Raw genomic sequence first — 25,388 nt, 5'->3', positions numbered from 1 at the left:
CAGTGTCGGTTGGCCAGTTCGAGTACAGACGAGTTGTAGTGAAGAAGTCTTGAATTATCTATTGAAAATTGGTTGTCATTATCTTTGTTATAAACGAATAAAGTAATAATGTTGGTACAAGTAATAGTTTTCATCATCAACCTGGTAATATCCCTAATAGTTGGCGTTAGGGATTGCAATCCGGTCCGGCGGATCCGGTAATCCGGCCGGATCCGGTGCTTTTTTCATGCTACCGGATCCGGTGAAATTCGCCGGATCCGGTAGTGTAACTTAATATGTTAAAATTGTGCAAGAAATTAAAATTTACGCCAACATTTGAACGTCGCTCAATAGGGGATTGCAACCTGGTCTGATTTCCAATCAAAAAAATAATTTAATACGTATGTTTGCACTTATAGGCCGTTGGAAGTCAAATAATGTGCTCAAGTGACGTGTCAACATTTCCATCTTTGAATCCGTAGTGAAATCTGTACAATTGTTTACGTGGATGCAAAATGGAGAGAGGACAAAGCGCCATACGAAAAAACTTTTCGCTAACATGTCACTGAGGTCGATTCTTCGCTTTTTCTGGCCAAACACTATCCGAAATCAAGACCTAGATATAAAGAAAGAGTGCCCTCTAACGAAATAACGCAACCATTGCTTTCGGCTGGAAATCGCAAAATGCAAGCCGTGGCTCCGGGCACTCATGGAAGCGGTCCGTCGAGGATGAACTACGAGCGACCGGGTCGAGCTGGAGCGAGGCCACGAGGGTAGCTGAAGATTATAAAGCGTGGTGTAAGCTCGTGACGGCCCTTTGCACCTCTGTGGTGACATATGACTCCAAGAACAACAACATGTTTTCAGCATAATATGAAAAGTATGAGGGTATATTGAGAATATAAGAAATAAAACAACAATTCAAAGCTTAAAGATGAACATTTTTAAAAGGTATCCAGTAAGATTGTGGATTCAGCAATAGCAAATAATACTAAGGTCAATTACTGTTGCTGACTTCAATTTAGCTACTGTGGTTTTGTTAATCCGAGACTGGATATTTTATACATACTGAGAAAAACTTAACGCAGACTTTTAATAGTTATGCTTAATATATATGATTGTAATAATTAGGTACTATTTTTGGTTCTACTTTGCATGTGAGTAAAGTTAATTGTAAAATGATACAATACATATCTTTTTTTAAACACCGATCTCATGATGCATTTAGTTTAATATTATAATGTCCGTTCTTAATCGTATCTATAAGTTCTATAGGTATTATTGTAAAACAATACAGTAAAAATAATTTTGTTATCCTATGAAAGTTTAAACAGAACGAACGAATTTGATTTGCGACTGATTATTATAGTAAAATTTACTTGTTCCTGGTAAAAATGTTGATTTCTAAGCTTGCAACTGCTGGTTTATTAATCGTTTTAAGCAAAATACCATCATCTTCTCATATTATGCTGAAACATGCAAAAAAAAAACTATATGGGCACTTTTAATCCTCAAGGCCAATCCGGCCGGATCCGGCCGGATCCGCCGGATTGGGGGCGAAATCCGGCCGGATCCGGCCGGATTGGATATCAGACCGGATTGCAATCCCTAGTTGGCGTGATTGATATACATATTGGTACCAAATTTCAGCTTTCTAGTGCTAACGGTTACTGAGATTATCCGTGGACGGACGAACGGACGGACGGACAGACAGACATGGCGAAACTATAAGGGTTCCTAGTTGACTACGGAACCCTAAAAACGCGATGTAGGAAATGAGCGTTCAACGTACAGCGACATCTATCGGCAAATTGAGTAAACTAATGTGCGCGAGCTAGTATGGAAGATGATTTTTATGGAATAATTGATTATTGCGTGAACAGATTTTAACCATTTTGCCTCTATTTGAAAGCAGGTAATTTTATTGTTACTCTGTTAAAAAATACAGGTACAACAAACACCCGCAAGGGTGTTGAAAGTTGAAATTGAAAATGTAAACTGAAAGATTTTTTATAAATTAAAAAAAAAGTTTTCAAGATATGTGTAATATTTTATTTTTCCTGTAATATTTTATAATAGTCATGTTTGGTGAAAATTTCATAAATTTATGTTGGTAAACTTCGGAGATAAGGGGGGGGGGAATTTTTTTTTACGTTTTCCTTCATAATTCTTTTTTTTTCTACAACAAAAAAATTATAAAAAATAGTTTTGATATGTACAATTTGAGTTCTTTCTAACGATACCCCACTTGACCTAGTTACTTGACATTTACAATTTTCCCCCCTTTCATATTGGCCATTTTGTATAGTTAATATTAATAAATAAAAAAAATAGTCCTTTAATTTTGTAGAGGTTAACAATGTTCATAACTATTCCAAATTTCAAGTCGATAGCATAAGTAGTTCTCGAGATATTTAGAAATGTGACAGACGGACAGAGTCGCACCATAAACCCTCCTTTTGTACCTTTTTGGTACGGAACCCTAAAAAGGTTGCAAATATTTTTGTCCGTGAGCGTTTGTGCCATTCGGCTACGTACTCTGGTCTACTCGTATTGACATCGTGCATCGAAGATATATATAATGAAATTGACTACGGAACTCGCCGCACTAATTACAAAAGTCCTTGACTCGTAAGACTCGTTCGAACTGCGATGTTTCGCGAGTGTCATCTGGATAACATTTTCTTTTTTATCCAGTTCTTGAGAACACGCAGCCTATACAGGCTTTTAAATACATTTGACGGTTGAACAAATTTTCGTGTGTAGTTGAAGACTCTGTGTGCTTAAGAAAATATTTATTTAATAAAGTCAACACAGCGTTACCTGATCTTGGAGCCTATCGTGCTAATATCGAACTGAGTCGGAATCTGCCACTTCGAGCAGTAGCCCGTTTTTATATTCAGTGTTTGTGTTTTATGGATTTTTAGTCATATAAATTTAGTAAGTACATACATATAAATTTACATTTATAAAGTATAATTAATTTAATAGATATGTAAAATTAGATTAGATATGCAACTACTTAAGTAATCCTAATTTATTAGAACATTCACGGGGTGAACTTTGAAAAATATTGTTGAGGTATGTTTAGGTATTTTTGAACAATAATACTAATACCTATACTTAAATGTGTGTCTCTTCAACTGTGATTTAAATTTAAACGAGCGGTGATTGTTACTTAAAAAAATATATTCACTCACATTTTGTAAGTTTTCATTCCATAAGAATGTAATTTTTTACTAAATCTCTATTGTCCGTCATCAACAGACTATATTATATTATTAATTATTTAAAAGCAAATTCGATTAAATCATTAAGGCAAACGCACATTAGTACCTACCCACTGCAAAACAATATTTTTTTACTTCCTATTATAATAAATAAATAAATAATATAGGACATTTCTTTTTACACAGATTGACTGAGCCCCACGGTAAGCTTAAGAAGGCTTGTATTGTGGGTACTCAGACAACGATATATATAATATACAAATACATATATACATAGAAAACATCCATGACTCAGGAACAAATATCTGTGCTCATCACACAAATAAATGCCCTTACCGGGATTCGAACCCGGGACCGCGGCGCAGCAGGCCAGGTCACTACCCGCTAGGCCAGACCGGTCGTCAAAAGAACTGAACTAGAATAAATTATTGTGATTTTAAATTGTAAATGAAGTAAACAATCTGACATTAATAAACTGATTATCATTTATTTAGTTCGAATATAATTTACAAATATGTATTAATATAATTTATATTAAAATCATTTAAATTAGCGCAGATACTCATAACTATCTAATAAGTAGGTAATAACTACCTACATTAAAGTATGAAGTTTTTTAGTTAGAGACTTTCAATGTAGATTATAATTATGTATACCATAACGCAGAGTAATCGCAGAGGAAAAGTAAGATGTCATTCCATTAATTTACATCATTCTAATAAAATTAAATATAATAGGTACTATACTGCTTAATTTCAATAAAAAATATATTTAATATTTAAAAAAAATATATTTTAAGATACACCTGTTCTTTCTTGAACAATTGATTGCTATTTAATTAAGTAGGTATCACCATCAAATATCGAGCATGGCTTAGTTAACTGTACCTACCAAAAACATTACAGGCGCTAATAAATTCATGAGTATCTAAATATTCTACAGAATAAATCACGGTACCAACAAATTTTCCAAATTCAGAAGCCCTATTCAAATAAATGAATATGTTAATTCTTTACATGTTGTAGCAAAACTTTTTAACGAGTAAAAGTTCATGTTACGGTGCATAAAAAGTCATAAGTTAGTTTACGCGTGGTAATTATCTTTACATTTTGCTATATAATTATAGTACGTTAAATTAACTTTTATAATTATTAAGGTAAAAAAAGCCTAAAATAAAAGCGTTGTTTACAAAATTATAATAAATACTTATTATTAATAATTCGTCATGAACATTTGATAGCCGAAACCTATCCGTCTTTTTTTCATCGTTTGGTGATCTATGCCAACCACAGTAATCACCATTATTTTTATTAAAAAAAAATAATAATTGGTAAGTGCCCTTGCAAATGTTTACTACAGCAAATATAGCACTTGAGTTTCGTTTCATACGGCAGAGAAAATTTTATATGTCAATACCTACTGAATACCTCTCCATCGGCTTTTCGACAACTTAAGAACTAATTAGCATAATATTGTCTTCGGTTACCGCGATAGTTACTCATGAAATAAAACTATGGAAACGGATTAAATCGCGTATAATGAATTTAAAATACATCCCTTAATAATACCTTAGAAATCTATATTATTTGTGGTCATGGTTCGTTAATATTTCTTGTATGTGGTGGGTAGCTTTTGCACATTTTAATTTTTCCTGTCATCCGTTGACCACGAACGCTGTAAAGAGTTCGAAACGTCGGGATGTATTTTAAATTCATTATACGCGATTTAATCCGTTTCCATAGTTTTATTTCATAACTAATTAGCAATTAAACTTGTTCTCAGGTAAACATGATTGTACTATTGCTGCTCTTCATATCGGCCATTGCATCGTGGGTGTTATGGGTGGCCCATACACGGCGGTACGAAAAATCAACAGCTTCGCTGCCATCAGTGCCTGGTGTGCCGCTGCTGGGGAATGCGATGCTCTTCCTTGGGAACACAGAAAGTAAGCACAAACATACATAAATACACAAACTCACGCGTGTAGTCCCAAATGGGGTAGGCAGAGCTCATGAAACTGCTTAAGTTTCAATGCCACTCAAGCACACTTAAGCATAAACAGTCTTTATAAATTTAACGTTGTATTACACTTAAAACTATACTTCGTTTTTTTTCTGCGTTTGGTAACATGTAGTTAAATGGGGTAATTATTTGAAATATACCTCAAAATCATTTAGTTCGAAAAGGGTAAAACAGGAATATTATTCTAATTATAACTCTGATCTCACATCAGAGCTAAACTGCTTTAGGTAGATGCAATTTTTTTTTTGCAAATTTTGAATTTATAAACCGGTTTAAGGGCCAGCCAATGATATGTGTCCAGTGATTTACATATCAAAGAATATTTATGCATTTGTGGTGCAAAAAGGTCAAAAACATAATTTATATTGTAGGTACACTGATTCTTGGGAATACCAAACCAGATCCATCAAATTTAATGGGAAGGTATGTATATACATATACTTCTAACTAAATAAGTACAATATATATCAAAGAGGATCGAGTATTATAGAGAGTTACTGTCTAAGGAAAATGTGTAATCACAGTGCATAGACTGCCATCTCTCGACAAAAGCTTAAAACTTTTGAACCTCAATTTTGACAATTTGACCCATATTGTTTGCTTGATACCTATGTGTTAAAATGTCAAATATTAATATTAGCGCCATCTAGCCGAGCGTTCCCCCAAAGGTGTAACGCCATCTAGGCCACCGTACCCTTTTCTCTAGGGTTTTGAGATACGTTTTTTTCTTAGACTCTATCCGTCTATACGGAGATACATATGTCTTTGATATATATTGATTGATGGTTGCACAACAATAATCCTCCGGTCGGTGAGCGTCAAACTTCAGGCCGCTGCGCTTATATATGTTACCAGTACCACATCTCAGCTCCGTAAAATAGTTCGGCTCGACGGCCATTTTTCGGTAAAAAGTTTAAAACAATATTACACTAACTTTTCTTTAATTAATACTGTCTTCGGTTACCGTGATGGTTACTCATGAACTAATAATCCGTTTCCATAGTTTTATTTCCTTAAATTCTCAGGGCTAATTTGTATGTGAGTGTTAGAAAATACTGTTATGGATTGGCGGCGGAAATGGTCTGGCAAAGCAGATTATCAATTCATAACAGTATTTTCTAACACATATATAAAAAACCGGCCAAGAGCGAGTCGGGCCACGCTCAGTGTAGGGTTCCGTAGTTTTCCTTATTTTTCTCAAAAACTACTAAACCTATCAAGTTCAAAACAATTTTCCTAGAAAGTCTTTATAAAGTTCTACTTTTGGGAATTTTTTTATAATTTTTAAATATATGGTTCAAAAGTTAGAGGGGGGGGACGCACTTTTTTTTCCTTTAGGATCGATTATTTCAGAAAATATTAATATTATGAAAAAACGATCTTAGTAAACCCTTATTTATTTTTAAATACCTATCCAACAATATATCACACGTTGGGGTTGAAATTAAAAAAAATATCGGTCCCCACTTTATATGTAGGGGGTACCCTAATAAAACATTTTTTTCCATTTTTTTATTTTTGCACTTTGTTGGCGTGATTGATATACATATTGCACAGACCAACCCCTATAGACATCTATTACAAGACGACTCGCGGTCGCCAGCCTTCCTAGTATTTGCACTGATATAAGCGCGGGCGCTCGCCGTGCCCGATCAGTATCGACCAAGTAACAGACCCGAAAGCAGCGCGTGTTTTTCGCACAAAAAATTGGAAAAGGGTATTTTGATGCCTTAAAGATGTCCACCTGTAGTGTGAAATGGTGTGGAAAGGTAACAAGAAGCTCAAATTTAAAAACAGACGGAATTACATTCCACAAATAAGTCATATTTATAATTTATTCAGAGCCGGCATAGGTCAACTTACATTGGCCACTTACGCGTCAGTAGAGGGACAGTCATACTTCTGTCCCTTTTCATCTGGCGCGACTGCCCGCCGTCCTTGAAACGGCCAATCACAGCGCGCTTAACACATTCCCCGCCCGCTCCTCGCACCCCAAACACTGGTGACTCGTATCGCGAACCAAATATACAAGACTGCCACTCTATAGGAGGTTCTCTGTGACATATTGGTACCAAATTTCAGCTTTCTAGTGCTAACGGTTACTGAGATTATCCGCGGACGGACGGACGGACGGACGGACGGACGGACGGACAGACAGACATGGCGAAACTATAAGGGTTCCTAGTTGACTACGGAACCCTAAAAATGAAAATTTAAGGAAAATTAGTGTAATATCGTTTTAAATTTTAACTTTTTGGTCGTAAACTGTTGATACTAACTATACATTAGGTATCCCAAAGTTCATCATCATTGAGAAAGTTAGGAAGGTCCGGCTCTTGCTCTATAAATTGTTCCTGCCTTACACAATGTATAGCGTGTAAAATATTTGTAAGTCCATATGTACGTAAACATATTTTTGTTAACTGTTAGTTTTAATTTATTCGACGTCACCAATGCATAGGATCACGCGTAAATATACATTCGTTTAAAAATACAAACGAGGAAAATTTTTAGATTTTAACATAGTTTTGATGTGTGTATTTCTAAGTGATACCAGTTTATTTAGAATAAATAAACCACACTCACGTAATAGCTGCAGCTGGTCAATGATATATTGTATTTTTATTTTGTCGACCGCATACGCAGTGTCAATAATACCTACTTAGGTATTATTGAATATATACGTATATACTTATATTGTTTATGTGTCAAATTATATGTACACATATACAGCTCTTTAAATAATGATTTGCTAGCTTCAAAGGCTTTTATTTCTATAAAACTTGATTTTTAGTCCACGCCAAACTGCTAGTGGTCACTGATGGGTAGGCAGTGCATTGACTGAATGAAGTGAATGACAGACAATGTCCAAAATATGAGTTATTTTAGTTGACTACGAAAAACGGGACTACAAGTCGAGGCACTATATGTCCGGTCATAACTAACATCGCAAATTCTACAGCCGCAGTATTTAACAGTTAGTTCAAATAGGTAAGTAGGTAGATAAATTATTTGAAGTCGAAAACCTTGATGGAACCTGTTATGCGTTTGGTATTTAAAGCTAGTAAAAAAGATTCTAGAGAAGTCGATTCAAAGATTTTTTCTACAATTACATCCATTTCAGATAATCTTATACTTTTAAACGAGCAATTCTTGTATATTTATTTATTTATTTATATATCTTATACTTTTAAACGAGCAATTCTTGTATATTTATTTATTTATTTATTTATTTATATATATATTTATTTACACTGACGATCTCGGAAACCGCTCTAACGATTTCGCAGAAATTTGTTATGTGGGGATTTTTGGGGGTGAAAAATCGGTCTAACTTATCCTTAGGTCCCGGAAAACGCGAATTTTCGAGTTTTCATGCGTTTTTCTTCGCGCGCCATCTCGTGTGCAGTAGTTGTACTGTTAAGACAGAATTCTTTCGGTCGATGTAAGTACTATTTATTGCAAACACTAGATGGCGACACAGGTCAAGGCTAAAACGAATAGAAAATACACTATTTGAGTTTTTGTGGCGAAATGCGCGCCATCTCGTGTGGAGTAGTTGTGTTGTTAAGGCTGAGAATTCTTTCGCTCGATGTAGGTACTATTCATTTTTGAACTAGATGGCGACACATGTCAAGGATACAAAACAGAACCGAGCGAAGCTCGGTTGCCCAGATATTAAATATTATGGGCAAACTTGCCTGCCAGCTAGGCGGATGTGGGATGCAAATGCGAAACGAAAAGTACTTAAAAAAACCGGTCAAGAGCGTGTCGGGCCACGCTCAGTGTAGGGTTCCGTAGTTTTCCGTATTTTTCTAAAAAACTACTGAACCTATCAAGTTCAAAACAATTTTCCTAGAAAGTCTTTATAAAGTTCTACTTTTGTGATTTTTTTCACATTTTTTGAACATATGGTTCAAAAGTTAGAGGGGGGACGCACTTTTTTTCCTTTAGGAGCGATTATTTCCGAAAATATTAATATTATCAAAAAACGATCTTAGTAAACCCTTATTCATTTTTAAATACCTATCCAATAATATATCACACGTTGGGGTTGGAATGAAAAAAAATATCAGCCCCCACTTTACATGTAGGGAGGGTACCCTAATAAAACATTTTTTTCCATTTTTTAATTTTGCACTTTGTTGGCGTGACTGATATACATATTGCTACCAAATTTCAGCTTTCTAGTGCTTACGGTTACTGAGATTATCCGCGGACGGACGGACGGACGGACGGACGGACGGACGGACAGACAGACATGGCGAAACTATAAGGGTTCCTAGTTGACTACGGAACCCTAAAAAGTAGGTACTTAATTAATAAAAAAATGTGTGATAGACGTATATTGTTCCAGATTTGTAATAAACCTCTTTTTGACACATGACAGCGTCCACAATACGTAAACTCGCGCAACCTAATGAAATTTTAAATAAAATCCTGTAATAATATTTAAAAAAATCAAGTACTTAAAAACAATATTTCGCTTACTTTAAACATAATCTAGCACATGTTACATTTTTGCGGATCTTCGTTAGTGAGTATTTTACGATATTAATTTATCACGCGGGATTTACTTATTATGTCATTTATCATTCATTTTTATTTTTAAACTAGTGCTGTGGCAGTCTGTCATTTCGATTCAAATGACATTTCAGTAAGTTGATTAGAAATCGTATACAGAGTGGGGCCTGTAACAAAGGCGAAGAATTGAACTGTAGGCTATTCTCCTTATACTGATCAACATTTGTTCAGTGACTTTTAAAAATTATGAAGTCTTTAAATTTTTAATTTTTCATACAAAATAAATATTAGCTTCAATGTACGCAATTATTGTTGTCATTGACGTTGTCTGTCACACTTTAGACTTAACAGAATTCGCAATACATTACCTCTTAGAAAAAACTTTCAAGGGTGATAAAAATCAAAATACAAGTTATTTTTATACACTGAAATCGAACTGAGGTTTTCAGCTTATGCGGCTAACATCCTTACAACTAAACCACCCGACCGGTGGACTAGATCACTTTTGTATAATTGTTATATACTTTACCTATCTGTTGAACAATATAATCAATACGGCAAATAAGCAAGGTATTATTAGACGATTCAAAAGTTGTACCTTCTGTATTATAATCGCCTCTTGGGAAGTCCCAAAATATCACGATTTTCAAGTAAGTAGGCAGCGTAGACATATTTGAGCTACAATAAAACCGGTATAGACACTATGGAACTTGTCTAAAATATTCTAATCAGGTGATACTTATAAGAATAATTTATTCTAACATGTGAATGCCTCCTCATATTGTCTACTAAAATTGAAACTTATGTAAATATTAAATAATGTATGCTCGTATTATACATACATTTTAAATTAAATACACCCACCTGAAATTTTGATACAAGTATTACCAATTAAATACGTTGCATTGAATAGGTATTTATTTATTAAATATCGAACCCAGCAGATTGGTGAATTTGCAATGCATGATAGATTTTTAATTTATTTCAAATATTGTTCTATGCAATCATCAGAAAAACCCTTGGTCGACGACGACTACCGTTCAAACTACATAGTCATTAATTGTCTATCGTCATTTGTTATTGTAGTTCCTATCGCTTAAGATGACGAAATTTTCAAATCCAATATTTAATAACATGACAATCCTAGTCAAAGCACGTGTCATCGTGAATATCACGATTAACTGAGCACCCAAACTAAAAAATAACTTCATCAACTTCTTTAATATCACAATAGTGAATTTGCATAAATAGGTACTTAACATTGAACTACTATGTACTACGTACTAGAAATGACAACTCGAACATATTCTGTGCGCCGACCGGCAGCGGCGGCAGCGCGAGGCGCATGCGCGTGAAGCGAACCGTGTCATAGAGTAAGACTTGACCACCTAGACGCGACACTTTTAGTGTAGACCTTTGTTTTATACTTTGTGTGTGAAATACTAAGTAGTTTACTTTTAGCACTATTATACATTGTGTTATATTTAATTTCTACTCAGTGAAATAAAAATAAGTAATTGTTTTTTTCATAAATTTTAATTTCCTTTGAATAAAATTAGTTTTGTAAGTTTCTGTCGCTCAGAATAATAATCGCGCCATTCACCTTGTTTTACCTCCCTTAAACACCGGTTGCATTAAATACTATTTCAGTTTTGGTGTCACTATTTTTCGTCAATAATGAGAATTATAATTCAGAAATAATTCAAAATCATGCTTATTGTATAATATTATCGACTAAAATTCGTATTAGAACCGTTTAATATTCAAAACTATAAATTGAAATAAATATTTTTATATTATATATATTGAAAACAGAATATGATCACAATTATTATACCTTATTACCTACATGTCATGTCTGCGCGATTCATCTATGATTCCAGTTGTCAAAATGGCGGCCATAACATCGCGTTTAAGGAGCCCGTCCCTTCATTATAATAATTACTTAAATTAAGTTAGATCAAAATAGCTTGTCTAGTAACCGATGAAATGTGACACCGTCACTTTTATTAGATTTTCTCGTATGGCTTCAACAGTATCTTATAGCACAGGAAGGCATTTTTTCATTTTATTTGTGTGCAGTCAGAGACAACCTCCTCCCACCACGCGCAGAGACTGACTGAGGCAACATAAGTCCACTGGACTTATGTTTGTGGCGCAAACTTTTTGTTCGCCGTGTCCTCTCTAGTACATTATACCTCAATGGTTAACACTCGCATCTAGAGCTAATTTTTGACTTATCATTAAGTATGTAAGTATAATAAAGTATGGATAAGGGCGACAAGTATTAATTTATAACCTGATTGATGATTAAGGAATACATACATATATGTATATACAGGACCGGGAGAAGTGGCGTACTAGAAGAGAGGCCTATTCTCAGCTAATAGGTATAAGAATTCGTTGAAGGTTATGTATGGAATAAATAAAAGCTTCATTAATTCATTAAATTTTATTGTTACAGAAATTTTACAAAACTTGCAAAACCTCGCTGACATGGCTTTCAAGCAAGGCAAGGGTGCAATTAAAATTTGGTTGGGACCCAAATTATATGTCGGTAAGATTTTTTTATATTTGAAATTATTTTTTTGTATTTTTTTAATCGATCGATAAGATGTTTTTACTTCTTAATTTAATCGCATGTTATTTAGGTATAATCCGTAACCTCGGCCTCGTTTTGTTTTTGGCAGAATATCCTTTAAGTTTTTTTTTTTACAGCGCTTGCAAATCCTGAAGACGTTCAAGTAGTTTTGGACAACTGCTTAGACAAGGACGTAGTGTACCGATTCTTAAGACCATGGTTGGGATATGGTTTATTCGTTGCGCCTTGTAAGTACCTACTTAGTACACTCACCATGAATTTCACTAACCTCAAAGGCTTGCGACTGCGTTAACTCAAATAATGCACCTCGCTTGTACCAAATGTACAAAGGAGATTCTTTGTGACATTTATGATGTAGTTTACGCAGTCACTAGTCAATAAGTGTATCAGTATTTAGTCATGGTAGGAAATTAGCCCTTACCGTGATTTAAAAAAAATGCAGCATTAAATTCCGTTGCCTAAATACCGGGTATTTGTTAAAAACTAAACTATTTACAAGGAGGCCAACTCAAATACCTATAAGCCTTTGTAGTTTCAGAAAAACACTCTTGCCTGCTGATAATAGTAGTAATAGTTTCAATAAACTTCGGGCGGTCAATACCCCAAATAGATACTCGTAATGTCAATGACCATACCAGGATGATGTCATCGTTACATTCAGAAAATTCTAGAAACGGATATTTTCACACTACTACGTTAGTGAAACACAAATTATTACGCATTGAGGTACATGAAATTACGCGTCAACATCCAACTGCGAAAATTAACGACAACATGTAAATACTTGTACTAAGTAAAGTCTTAGGTCTTAATATAGAAAACTCTTAAATTTTCCTCATACGATTTCAGGTGAGGATTGATGCTTCTTACTTAAGATTACAAAAATGCGCAGGAGTTATAATGAGGTGATCCATTTCATATCTAGAGATGTTCCAGTAATACCTCATTATAAATGGTTTTAGTTAGTTATATTTATATTATAAAATACAAATAAACTTTAATTTTATTTTTAAAAGATTTTATTGCAAGAAAATAAAAACATACAGTATTACGTAATAAATTAAAAATGAGCGGGAGGTATAAAACAAACTGCCAGAAATTGTCTTACTAATAAATGAATCAAAAACATTTATTACGTAAATGCAGTATTAACCTCAAAATTAGCTACCTACGATACTAACTACGAGACTACAGTTTTACTGGCTACGAGCTACGACTCAATGATAATACATACCTATACTCGTAGATTGTTATGTATCCTTAGCAATACCATCAGGCCAGGGTGGCTAGCCGAATGGCACAATCGCTCACGAAACGCTCACGAAACGAAGCGCTAGTAGATATCTATCTCTATCGCGCTTGCGTATTGGCGCGACAGAGCCAGCGGCGTATCGCTTTCGTTTGGCGTCGGAGAAATGCCATTCGGCTACGGGGCCTGGCCCAATACGCAAGCGCGATAGAGATAGATATCTAAGTACTAGCGCTTCGTTTCGTGAGCGTTTCGTGAGCGATTGTGCCATTCGGCTAGCCACCCTGGTCTATTACCGATATTAAAATTATATTTGAACTGATATACCTATTTATGTGTCATTCACACGGACGTCTCCTATCCCGATTCGAACTCCTTTTTTTTGCTTATAAGATATTTGTCAGTATCAAAAGTGTACAAATTTCTTCAACCTTTTCAAAAATATAAATAATAAATAGGAAATACGTAGCGGTAAAATACATTATTAATCCTAGCTCCATTTTTTCAGTGGAACTATGGAAATCTCACAGGAAAGTGATGAGATCAGTGTTCAACAACAAAGTGGTGGAGGACTACCTGGGAGTGCTTGCGGCGCAAGCTGACGTGTTGGTCGAGAAAATGGGCGCTATGGTCGGGAAGGGAGACTTTGATGTCCTGAAATTTATTACCGCATGCACACTGGATATTGTGTTTGGTAAGAAATAATGAACTATTTATAATACGCGTTAATTATTTATAAATAATTATTTTAATTCTTGTGTATGTTCGAATTTAAGTATAGGTTGGTTATGCATATGATCTGTGAGTCCCAAACTCGACTTTTTTTTAACGACAACTTCACCTTTGATACTATCAATTCAAACTAAAAGGGCCGGTTTATCGGTCGTTTAGACCTGTCACAGATCCCTCCGAGCATAAGTATGCTCTCTGATTCAGATTAAGGGTCGGTTGCACCGACCGCCTGTCCCCGAATTTAGCGTTCGCTAAATTTCGTGTATGGGAATTTCCATAGACTTGTTCTGCGTGACGTTGATTCTGTTAACTTTGGTTGATGCAACTGGACCTAAATATAAAAAACGTTTTACAGAAACTGCAATGGGCGAGCGCATGGATGTTCAAGAGAAGCCCGACACCCCATACCTGCGCGCACGCCACACTGTCATGACCATCCTCAACATGCGCTTCTTCAAGGTCTGGTTACAGCCAGATTTCCTCTTCAACCTCACCTCGTATGCGAAGGAACATAATGAAAGCATCAAGCTCACACACAAGTTTACAGATGAGGTACGAGATATCATATTTTTCTATATTTACATCATCTTTGTGGCCAACTTTTCTCTACATTTAATGTCACTCTCCCTACCTTTACCTAAACATTTACATTTAAGAAAGTAAGTAAGTAGGTACTTTTTTAACCGCCTTCCAAATCTCAAGGGAAGGGGTTCTCAATCCGTCTGTATTTTTTTTTTTTTTTTTTTTTTAATGTTTGTTCCTCGATATCTCCGTCGTTACTGGACCGATTTTGAAATTTTTTTTTTTGATTGAATGTATATGCATACAGATTGGTCTCATTTTTCTCAGAACCCAGTTCTGGTGGTGGGATCCTGGAGAAATCGAGGGAACTCCTCAAATCTGAAAGGCATACATACGAGGTGCGGTCCAAATGTCCCCGGCCCGACAAATATGGCGGAAGAGTTTAAAAAAAGTATGGATATCATTGTGTTCGTCATTTATTCCACTTTTTTGGTGTATAGTTTCTTTAGATGTCTGTTGGCTATAGGTTTTTTTTACGGTGTTTAGTGCTAGGTTAGTGTTCAAACTTGTATCGTGCTTACAGCGAGATGAGTGAAAAACCGTGAGTTCATGAAACTTGAGACCAGCATAGACACCGCGTAGCGAGTTTTTTGAATGCAATTGCTACTGTAGATGAAACCATGGTTATGTAAGACGATACTCTGTACAAAAGAAAATTAATGGAGTGACAACGTCATGGTGAAAAGGCGCCTAGAACAACCTCTGTCACAAAATGCACGAAAAAAGATAAAGGCTACGGTATTCTAGGGTTCTCACGAAATTCTAACGATTTACATAAAAGAAGGGTAGACTACGGCAAATAGCAGATGCTACGCAATATTTTTTGTCCAATTACGATAGCAGATTATGCAGAATAGTCTTTAAAAACTTAGCAGAGGTACAAGGGCATCTCCGCGACAATTTCCCCGTTCACGCTGCTTCATTTTACAAGGTTGCTATGACGAAATGTGTCTTCAAAAATATTCGGCACCTACCTTATATTCGAGACGTGACCCCAAGTGATTATTATTTGTTCTAAAAACTTAAGGTAGACTGAAGTAGAAAAAAAAAAATCTTCGTTTGACGAAGTGACCCGTGCGGTTTAGGGCGATTTTGAGGACAAAAATCTTTATTATTTTTATTAGGTGATGGAGAAGCTTATAAAGAGATTTGAAAAGTGCGTTGTGACAGAGGAAGACTATATTAAAAAATGAAAATAAAATTGTAAAGAGATGTAAGCCCTTTCTTTGTTAGGCCGGAAACTTTTGGACCGCACCTTGTATGGTGATTTTTGTGTTTTTAAAGGAACAGCATGCATTTACGTACGGAACAGTGACATTTGGTGCAGTGGAACTCCTGATGATGGTCAGAATGGAACTCCTCAAATCTGAACGGCACACTTATAGTGACTTTGGTATTTTTATAAGAACAGCATGCACTTATTGCACTTACGTCCAGAACAGTGACATTTGGTGCAGTGGAACTGCTGATGATGGTCAGAACGGAACTCCTCAAATCTGAACGGCACACTTATAGTGACTTTGGTATTTTTATAAGAACAACATGCACTTACGTCCAGAACAGTGACATTTGGTGCAGTGGAACTGCTGATGAAGAGTGAGCCGCTCCTGGTTAGAGTTCCGTTCTGATAATCATTCTCATCTGTAAGTACTTCAGAATCATCCAAATTTCAAAATTGGTTCAGAAATGACGGAGATAGCGAATAACGAACATTAAAAAATATATAGAGGAATTGATAACATAATCCAACATTTGAAAGTATTTATCACCAGAACCCCAAAGGAAGGCGGTTTTTTTTTTCTTAATAATTATTTATCTCGCATTGTTAAGTGGAAATAGGGCAGGGGCTTACATTTACCACCATGATTTTAGATTTTAAGTGTCAGATTCATGGATTTCAATGTTGAATACCTACTTTTTACCCGACTACGGCAACGCAAAAGGAGGGTTATGATTTTGACCGGTATGTATTGATATTCTTCTGCCTTATTAAGGGTTAATAGGGTTCAGCAAGAAAATTAGATTTTCAAGAGTAGGTATATTATGTTTGAATTTCATGAACTTAATTTATAATCAGAGATCGGATTTTTGTGCGTCATCTCATACTAAAAGTCATTAAAATGACGTAAGTCACTAAGAATGTCGCAAATACGTCCGATCTCTGTTTATAATAAATAAATATTTACCTACAGAGTTGACCCGTATTATGTGTAGTCAAGTCAGTATATTTATGAATATTTATTTATAATGCTAAAAACTAGACGAATGCTAACATTTTAAAATACCTACATGGTATTTATATAATAGTAGAAGCAGGTGTTTCTTAAATAATGTCATAGTCAGTCACAGATACACACTTTTACATACTAATGGGTTCATTCATAATAAACTTTTCGGCATTTAACCAGTTTAAAGATTTTTTTAATTTACGAACAAACCGGTTAAATTGAAATAAAATGGCTATTTTGATTGGGTACTTAATATGATTATATGACTAATAGGTAAGGGCGTTGTTCGCAATATTAACCACGGCCGGCCTTCAAAACTTCGTATTAAAATTAGCCGGAAATTAACAGTAAGACACGTTAATTAGCATTATTTATTTTTTTGGGTTCCGCACATCAGGAAAAAACAGAACTATAGTATTACCACAGATGTCATATATACCATAGATCAAGCAAACGTATCTACTTAGCGTGTCAAATGAACTCAGTGAAATCCACTGAGTTGTCCGTCTTTAATCGCAGCTTGCAGCTTTCGGGCGTCAATTTTTGTAAGTTGAAGTCAATCAAAACATAAAAAATGCCTCGTTACGTGATATTCAATTGCAACAACACAGAAATTATGAACAATCAAGAGCCTGAGACATATTTAAAATTACAGGCAAGAAACAACTTCAGTACAAAATTTGACACGCTCGGCCCCTATAGAAATAGATGAACTTGTTTCTTCTATCTAAATATAGTTCTGTGAGTATTACTTTGTTGTCCATCCGCCTGTGCGTCATAACCCTTTAAACTTATAAGCATTACGCCTTAGTGCCTTTTTTCGCTATCCGATCCGATATCGGATGTAGGACCGATACAATCATATATATACCAAAGGCGCCATCTTTGCCTTTGACATCATAAGTCCGATCTGATAATGAGAAAAGGCTCTTATACGCTAGCGTTAGCGAATACGCTATGGGGGGTCTGCCATAATTATTCATGTAATAATTGCCTACTTATTCTGCGTGAGTTATTTAAATGTTATCATTGATTTGTCAATTTAACAGCTTTTTGTGGTATAACCATAAGAATATTTAATCGATATCGATAGTCACGTGTTAGGAATGAACTCCATTAAGGAACGTATATAGGTATTAAATATCCATGTTTTCTTCTAAATATTGGGAGGTCGTGGTCCTTTATCGCATTGAAGTTAGTAATTTATTTTCAAGAGTTATTTTTTATAAATTATACAATTAAATAGCCATTTATCTAAACATTACCTACATCAGATCGGGCGTAGCACAATAGTGTGTTAAACTTTATCGCATCTGCGCGTCCCTATCCTATCGCACTTACAAATACTTAATGTGAAAAGGACGGACCGACTTGATAAGGTATATCACGTTAGTGTGCCAGGCCCGATTGTTCTCAAGACATATCTATAAAATATTATACCTATATATGTTATTGTGTAAAAGAGGTGCAGTCGCACATGGAATCAATGATTATGATTTAAGACTTAATTTTATTCCTAATACCTCATAAATATATGTGCTATATGTACAGTCGAGTTCATAAATATATGAGCAAATCCAAGGCTTCAAAAATATGTGCGCATACAAAGGTACATTTTTATCTGAACAGATTAAACATTCAAAAATACGTGCACAAATCATCTGTCATATTAACTGAGCAACTCTCACAAATATACGTATATATGTAAGCATCTAAAAACTCATAATATACGTACAAATATTTTTCAAAATTATTTAAGCCACTGAAAATACACAAACACACCTACACACTAGTTTTTTTCATATAATTATATGGATGTATTGCCACAAAAATATCTGTACTAACGTTTTACAATTTTATGTGAACACGTGGCAGTTCATAAATATCGCCTTCAAATTTGACCCTTATTCCTGTGTGTGTATATATGGCTTAACATATAAATATAAAAACAAACGTTTGCCGCCGATAACAACGTCTGTCCGTTTTCACATTATCCGATCCGATATCGGATGTCGGAAGGATTTCAATAGAAAAAATCCAAGATGGCGCCTGTAATGTATGGGATATCGGTCCGACATCCGATATCGGATGTGAAAACGTACTAAAGTTAATTAAAAAATGTACATGTTTATTTTAGGTATGCGATTTGACAATCATCGAAAAGAGTACAGACTTGTCGTCACATGCATCTATCTCACGTTTTTCTCTTCAACCATTTGACAGATCTCCGTTATCTTGTGAATTTAGGAAAAAAATTATAATCGTTGAAGCAACGCTTGACACATAAGACTCAAAAGCTATGCAAAGCCTAATTTTAAACCACATGTCACGGCCTGGTATAGCCCAGCAATAATCGTTTCACTTACAAGTTTGAGGTTACCGGTTCAAACCCCGTCGTCACATGTAGATATTCTATTTTTGTGTTATTTTTATTTATTGCTTATTATTTTTCCTCTCGCTTTAGAAGTCTTAAAAACTCTAAATGTACCTACTGCCGGAATAATTTCTATTTCTCGATAATAGATCATGAATAAAACGGGATTAATGAGAAATCCTTCAATTAAATAATGAATCCAGAAAATCTAATAAATATATCAGTTTTCAGAAAAATCTACAAAATCAAGCGTGTTCATAAAACCGAAGCTATATTTTTATAAAGTATTTACTTGATCTTGTTTGTGCTTGAATATTTAACCATAATATTGAACCATAAACAAGAACATAATTATTGTAATATGTTACATTAATCATTCTAACCCTTGTTTTTAAAACTATAAGTTTTATTTTAGGCTCGACATTGCTTACAAATATTTGATAGGTTGCAAAAAGATGGGTTGCAGAAAGTTGCGTTCGGGCATTAGGTATATGGGAAATCGTAATTATGTGACTGAGTTTAAATGATTGTATTAAATCCAAAATCTAATGGTCACCTACTTTTTATTGTTACAGGTAGTTAAAAAGAAACGAATGGAATACGAAAAACACAAGCACAACACTAACACAGGTATGTACTCGTACGATCGATGTCAAGTGCCTAGATAATATTTAAGTATTTTACTTCCTGAAAATCTAAAGTGACACTTAGTATAAAACGCTCGTAAGATGTTGGTTCTCACATTGACTATTTGCTAGCAAATTATTCTTGACCCCGAAGCATGACCTGACCGTGTATTATCGACGAATTGTAGGTGCATCACCTCAGGCAAACCAATGTAGGTGTGGCCTCGATATCTGCAAGGGCAGCAAGTTACATACAAACGGTCTTACACTGGCTGCCTATGGCAATACGCCCAGTAATCAATAAAGTTATAGCTTATAGCCCTGTTAAAGTGCTTCAACAAAGTCAAAGTGTTTGGCAAACAATGAACGATAACCATAACTTTGTATGACGACAGATCTATAGGGAAACGTGTTTGACATAAGTGATCATCTCCGCGGTAATTGCTTCTCTGAGTGTTATGCTAAGTTACGTAAACTGCGGATATCATAGTAATATTTTTGGACAAATATTCAACAGTATTTACCAGCCGTAGACTTCAATAATGAATAATTATTGATCCAGCGCACCTATAAAATCGCGAGGCCATATTTGTTTTGTTCCGCACGTTTGTCCTTTGCCGGTGTCTTAAACTTGACTTTACTAAACACACTCACATTAATAACTTACCTATCGTAAAAAGATATTTCTATTAAAACTAAAGTTTAGTGATTGCCTAGTGTAAACGTCTTCGTATCTACTTAGAAGTATTAAGATGTGCAAACATCATTATTATAAGTAGGTAATTTAGCTGTAGGTATTTATTTTAAAGAAACGTGACTGGTACAATTTTATATCTGATCACATATTACAGAGGGCAAATTGAAAGCTGTGTTGGATCTCCTGTTCGGAAGAGAGATTGACTTCACTGACGAGCAGCTACGGGAACACATTGATTCTATCACCATCGCTGGCAATGACACCACTGCCCTCACTATCGCCTACACTCTGATGCTGCTGGGCATGAATAAGGATGCGCAAGAAAAAGTCATTGAAGAGTAAGTTATTCATGTGTATTTAGTGTAATCATCATCTAGAAGGGTGATCTGAAGGAGTTCACACGTACCTACCTACAATGACATCAACGTAAACTAGAATAATGGTTTTAATGTAGATAGACTACAGAACAAAAATATAGCCTACATGCTTGATGCTCCTGGAACTCTAACCGTGAATAAGAATATAATACCTAGTCTGTGAATTTATTTACGAGTCAATGATTTCCTTTCTGTAAGAGACAAATTGATAAACCAGATGAAATGAGAAATCATTCGTATACTGAACTGATTATCTGCAAAGTACCCTTACCGAGTCTGAAGGGAGTTAATTATTTATTTATTAGACAAAGCTTTGAGTGACGTATGATTTATTTTCAGGCAACGATTAATTTTCGGAGATTCCAAACGAGGTGCTACAAAAGAAGACATTCCACAAATGACGTACCTAGAAAGAGTGATAAAAGAAAGCATGCGGCTATACACAGTTGTGCCAATCATCGCTCGTAACGTCGACAAAGACGTTTATCTTCGTAAGTATACCTACTTCTTAGTCATTCTTAATACCTAATCATATGTTTTAAGCCGTCGAAACCAAATGTTGTATTTGATGCACAGAAAATTTTATTACTCCTTCCATCCTTAGCCCAAGTCAAATACATAAAATACGGTTTTTTTTTGTTATAGCGGGGAGTGGCATCACACTGCCGGCTGGCACAGGAACAGTCGTTGGTTCATTTGCGATGCACCGATCCCCGGAGGTGTGGGGCCCGGACGCGGACAAATTCGACCCGGACCGGTTCCTGCCCGAGCGCTCCGTCGATCGCCACAAAGCGGCTTTTGTGCCCTTCAGTTATGGGCCTAGAAATTGTATAGGTAAGTTAGACCAAAGGGTTGTACATAGCTACTAGTAGTAGAACGGATTCGCGTTCTACCAGTTTATATAACAATGTCAGATTCTCTCACGGGCAAATTCGACCCGGACCGTTTTGTGCCTGAGCGCTCCGGTAATCGCCGCCGAGTGACTTTTGTGCCCTTCAGTTTGGGCCTAGAAATTGTATAGGTAAGTTTGACCACAGAATATATAATAGTACAAGTACAGAAGGCTCACTCCTTTGATGTTCACAAAACGCCGCCATTCTAAATTATTACCTACATTAACAAACGGACCGCACACGTGCAGACGACATTGAATTCTATTGCGCCGCGCGAAGGTCGTCGCCACTGAATGGGCCGCGAACCTGCGGCCGCCGGCATGTACTTGTAGCGCGGCGAAAGGATCGCGGAGTGAGCCGCCCCTGGTTTGACCAAAGAGCTTGGCAACTAGCAGAATGCGTTTCACCGAAATGCCTTAGCATTAGCAACTAGCACCGGTTCACATACGACGTCCAATGTGACGATGTGACGTCCAGATGCAGACGTTTGACCCTGACTGGTTTATGATGTCTAATAGGCTTTGAATTCAGAATTTGATTTGCATCCAATTTGTTACTGCCTACGCTATAAATTACCCGATATATCAACATACTTTAGTAAAATAATTGCTTTCCTTCCAGGACGCAATTACGGGATGTTGATACTCAAGAGCGTCTTGTCCACTATCATCAGATCATACAAAATCGACGCAGACGATGTCGGGCCACTCAAGATGGAACTGCTGCTGTTTCCCATAAGAGGTCACCAAATAAGGATAACGAGGAGAGACGACTTTTAACACGTTCAGTTCTGACAACTCGACTATCCGGTATTTTATGTTTTCGCTCCCAGGTGGGATGACCCGATAGTCGGGATTTTGATACAAAATTAAGCTATATATGACAAAAGGCAACACGCCACGTCTGCAGATCCGAAATCGGACACTGTTTTAACGAGCAAACTACCCTATTATTATGTACCCGAATCGACTGCAGGGATCTTGGCGTGTAATGTGTTAAAATTGTGTAGTATTATCGTCAGTTGACAGCCACAACCACTTAGAAGTTCTGTAATAGCGGAGTTTAGAGAGCTTAGAGTTTCCAAATATGTACGGTCGAATTCACAAAAATCTTTACAAGGTTCCAAAAGTAGGTATTTGTCAGTATTTTAGAAACATGTAAGTCTATTTTAAAATAGGTATTTCTAAAGATTCTTGTGACATATTTGCTAGGTGGTTTTGGATGTTATATGACGTACAATCGTACATTGATTACCTTAAGTGAATGCATGATTATGAATTTTTTAGAGTGCCTTTCGGGCTGTTAAGTGCCCCGACTGTCAAAAGATATTTTGTCAAAGAAAGGAACCTCTTGATCTAGCACATTCTAACAACTCGTGTGCTGTAAGTACAAGGTTCAACGGATGAATGGCGTTAGACTGGGTCGGAGATGTTATGTTATGACTACCGGTAAAGTGGATGATAGTTTCCATATACCCGAACCCGGCCAGCGGCCCATTTCTCGAAGCTACAAGTTACGGTTACAAGCGGTAGTCAATGTTTAATAGGACAAGTTGGAAAGAGACTTCCGCTTGTAACTTGTAACTTTCAGTTTTGAGAAATGGGCCCCTTGTCTAACGTAGCGTGAGTCATCCTTAAAATCTACATCAGTTATATCAGTATTGAGCTATGATTATATAAAATATGAATTACAAACACGGCGTAGACATTGGCGATTATGTGATAGTATTAAATCTGTGCATTTTAGGTTATTTGTTAGACAGCTTAACATTCTTTTAAAACATTATATATTTAATACAATTATTAATTCATCATTCATCATAAATGTATAACAATTTTTTATTCAATGTTTTCAATCGTATTTTACTAAGAATCAAAAACAAACTTATCAGGAAGTAATTTTATGCGCGATTGAATTTCCTACTGTATGTTTACTATGTTGATGTTTTCTGACCAGGCAGGCAAGCATGGTCGCGCGATATATGATAAAACATCAAGCCATCCCTAAGTCCCTATCGCACTATTTATAAGTTCTATTTGTAAGCACTTACAAATAGTGCGATAGGGACGGCCTGATATTTTATCATTTATCGCACGACCATAATTGCCTGCCTGGTGATATAGTATGCTGTGCGCCCCACGCGGAAGTTGAATATTGCTGACGAGAGTAATGGCTACAGATTGCCGTTTTTGCAATATTCTTACGCCCCAAGTTACACATGTTTTTAATCACACTTGCAAATAATATCCAAAAAGTTAAATAAGTCAAATAAGGTACTTAGTAGAAATTTCATAACGCCCTAGGTACATCGAATTTTCTATAACTCCTGCTCCGTCTGGGTGCAATAACACATTCAGTGTGCGAGTGAAACAATTATTAATGCGCCATTGAACTGTAATGTTATTATCACACTCAAATCCTTAGATAAAATAAAATGTTATAATTTTTTTTGGGTATGGGACTAACCCTTCACTGAGAGAAAATACAACAAGTTTTTAGGTTAAAATAGCGCCTACGTGCTCTTTGGTTCAAACAACAAGCCACTTGTCATTTGAATCGGCAATATATTTGAATCAACAAGTCGATTTTATAAAAATAACCTGACACATATTGTTTTAAACATACGTTTGGCTGATTCAAACGGATAAACCGCAACAAGTCGAACTTGTTAAATTCACAATGCAAATTTCTCTCAGTGTTTAGATACCTATTCTAATGTAACGTAAATTGATATTAGCCACACCCCACATGAACTGAAACATCAAAAATTTCCTATGCTCATTTCTGCCTGATCTTGTGCGGGGTGATCTAAGCCGGTTTTTTTGCAGAAAGAATAACTGTATAACGGTCAAGCAAATCTTCTCACTGAAAAAAGGCGGTAAATTTGAATACTATTTGTGTAAAAAGTGAAGCGAAGGTATTTGTCCTATTAAGAATTTGAATTTCGCACCTCTTTTTATTAGTTATAATATCCAAACACATAATTCCCAACATTTATTATCATTAAAAATAAAAAACATGTTACACATCACTTTACAAAATGCATCCACAGCGCAGGCTTCGTCAAAGTATATTGTTATAATATTGTTTGACTGTCTTTTGTATTTATATTTAAATAAATTAGTATTTATGTTACCTAGTGAAGAAGTGAGAATGGTGAGTTTTATTTATATGTATGTGTATTATAAGTATATTACGTTTCCTAGTTGTTTGTTTTATTTAACTCTCCTTATTTAGGTACAAAAATGATTTTTGCTATTGTTAGTACCTCTT

General features: G+C 35.6%; 1 protein-coding gene across 1 annotated transcript; it reads left to right on the top strand.

Moving 5' to 3' along the window:
• The first annotated feature begins 2,699 nt into the window (after positions 1–2,699).
• Positions 2,700–24,646, top strand: LOC125231235 (cytochrome P450 4c3-like). The gene is made up of 11 exons (XM_048136624.1): positions 2,700–2,919; positions 4,992–5,154; positions 12,220–12,312; positions 12,474–12,584; positions 14,115–14,300; positions 14,694–14,890; positions 20,098–20,152; positions 21,000–21,183; positions 21,562–21,713; positions 21,868–22,056; positions 22,737–24,646. Exons 2-11 carry the CDS (start codon positions 4,998–5,000, stop codon positions 22,892–22,894), a joined length of 1,482 nt encoding a protein of 493 aa, XP_047992581.1. The 5' UTR covers positions 2,700–2,919; positions 4,992–4,997; the 3' UTR covers positions 22,895–24,646.
• Positions 24,647–25,388: the final 742 nt, after the last annotated feature.

This window comes from Leguminivora glycinivorella, chromosome 11, assembly GCF_023078275.1.
Source record: "Leguminivora glycinivorella isolate SPB_JAAS2020 chromosome 11, LegGlyc_1.1, whole genome shotgun sequence".
Lineage (NCBI taxonomy): Eukaryota > Metazoa > Arthropoda > Insecta > Lepidoptera > Tortricidae > Leguminivora > Leguminivora glycinivorella.
The sequence above is the reverse complement of the archived record's forward strand: the minus strand, read 5'-3'. Positions and strand labels throughout refer to the sequence as shown.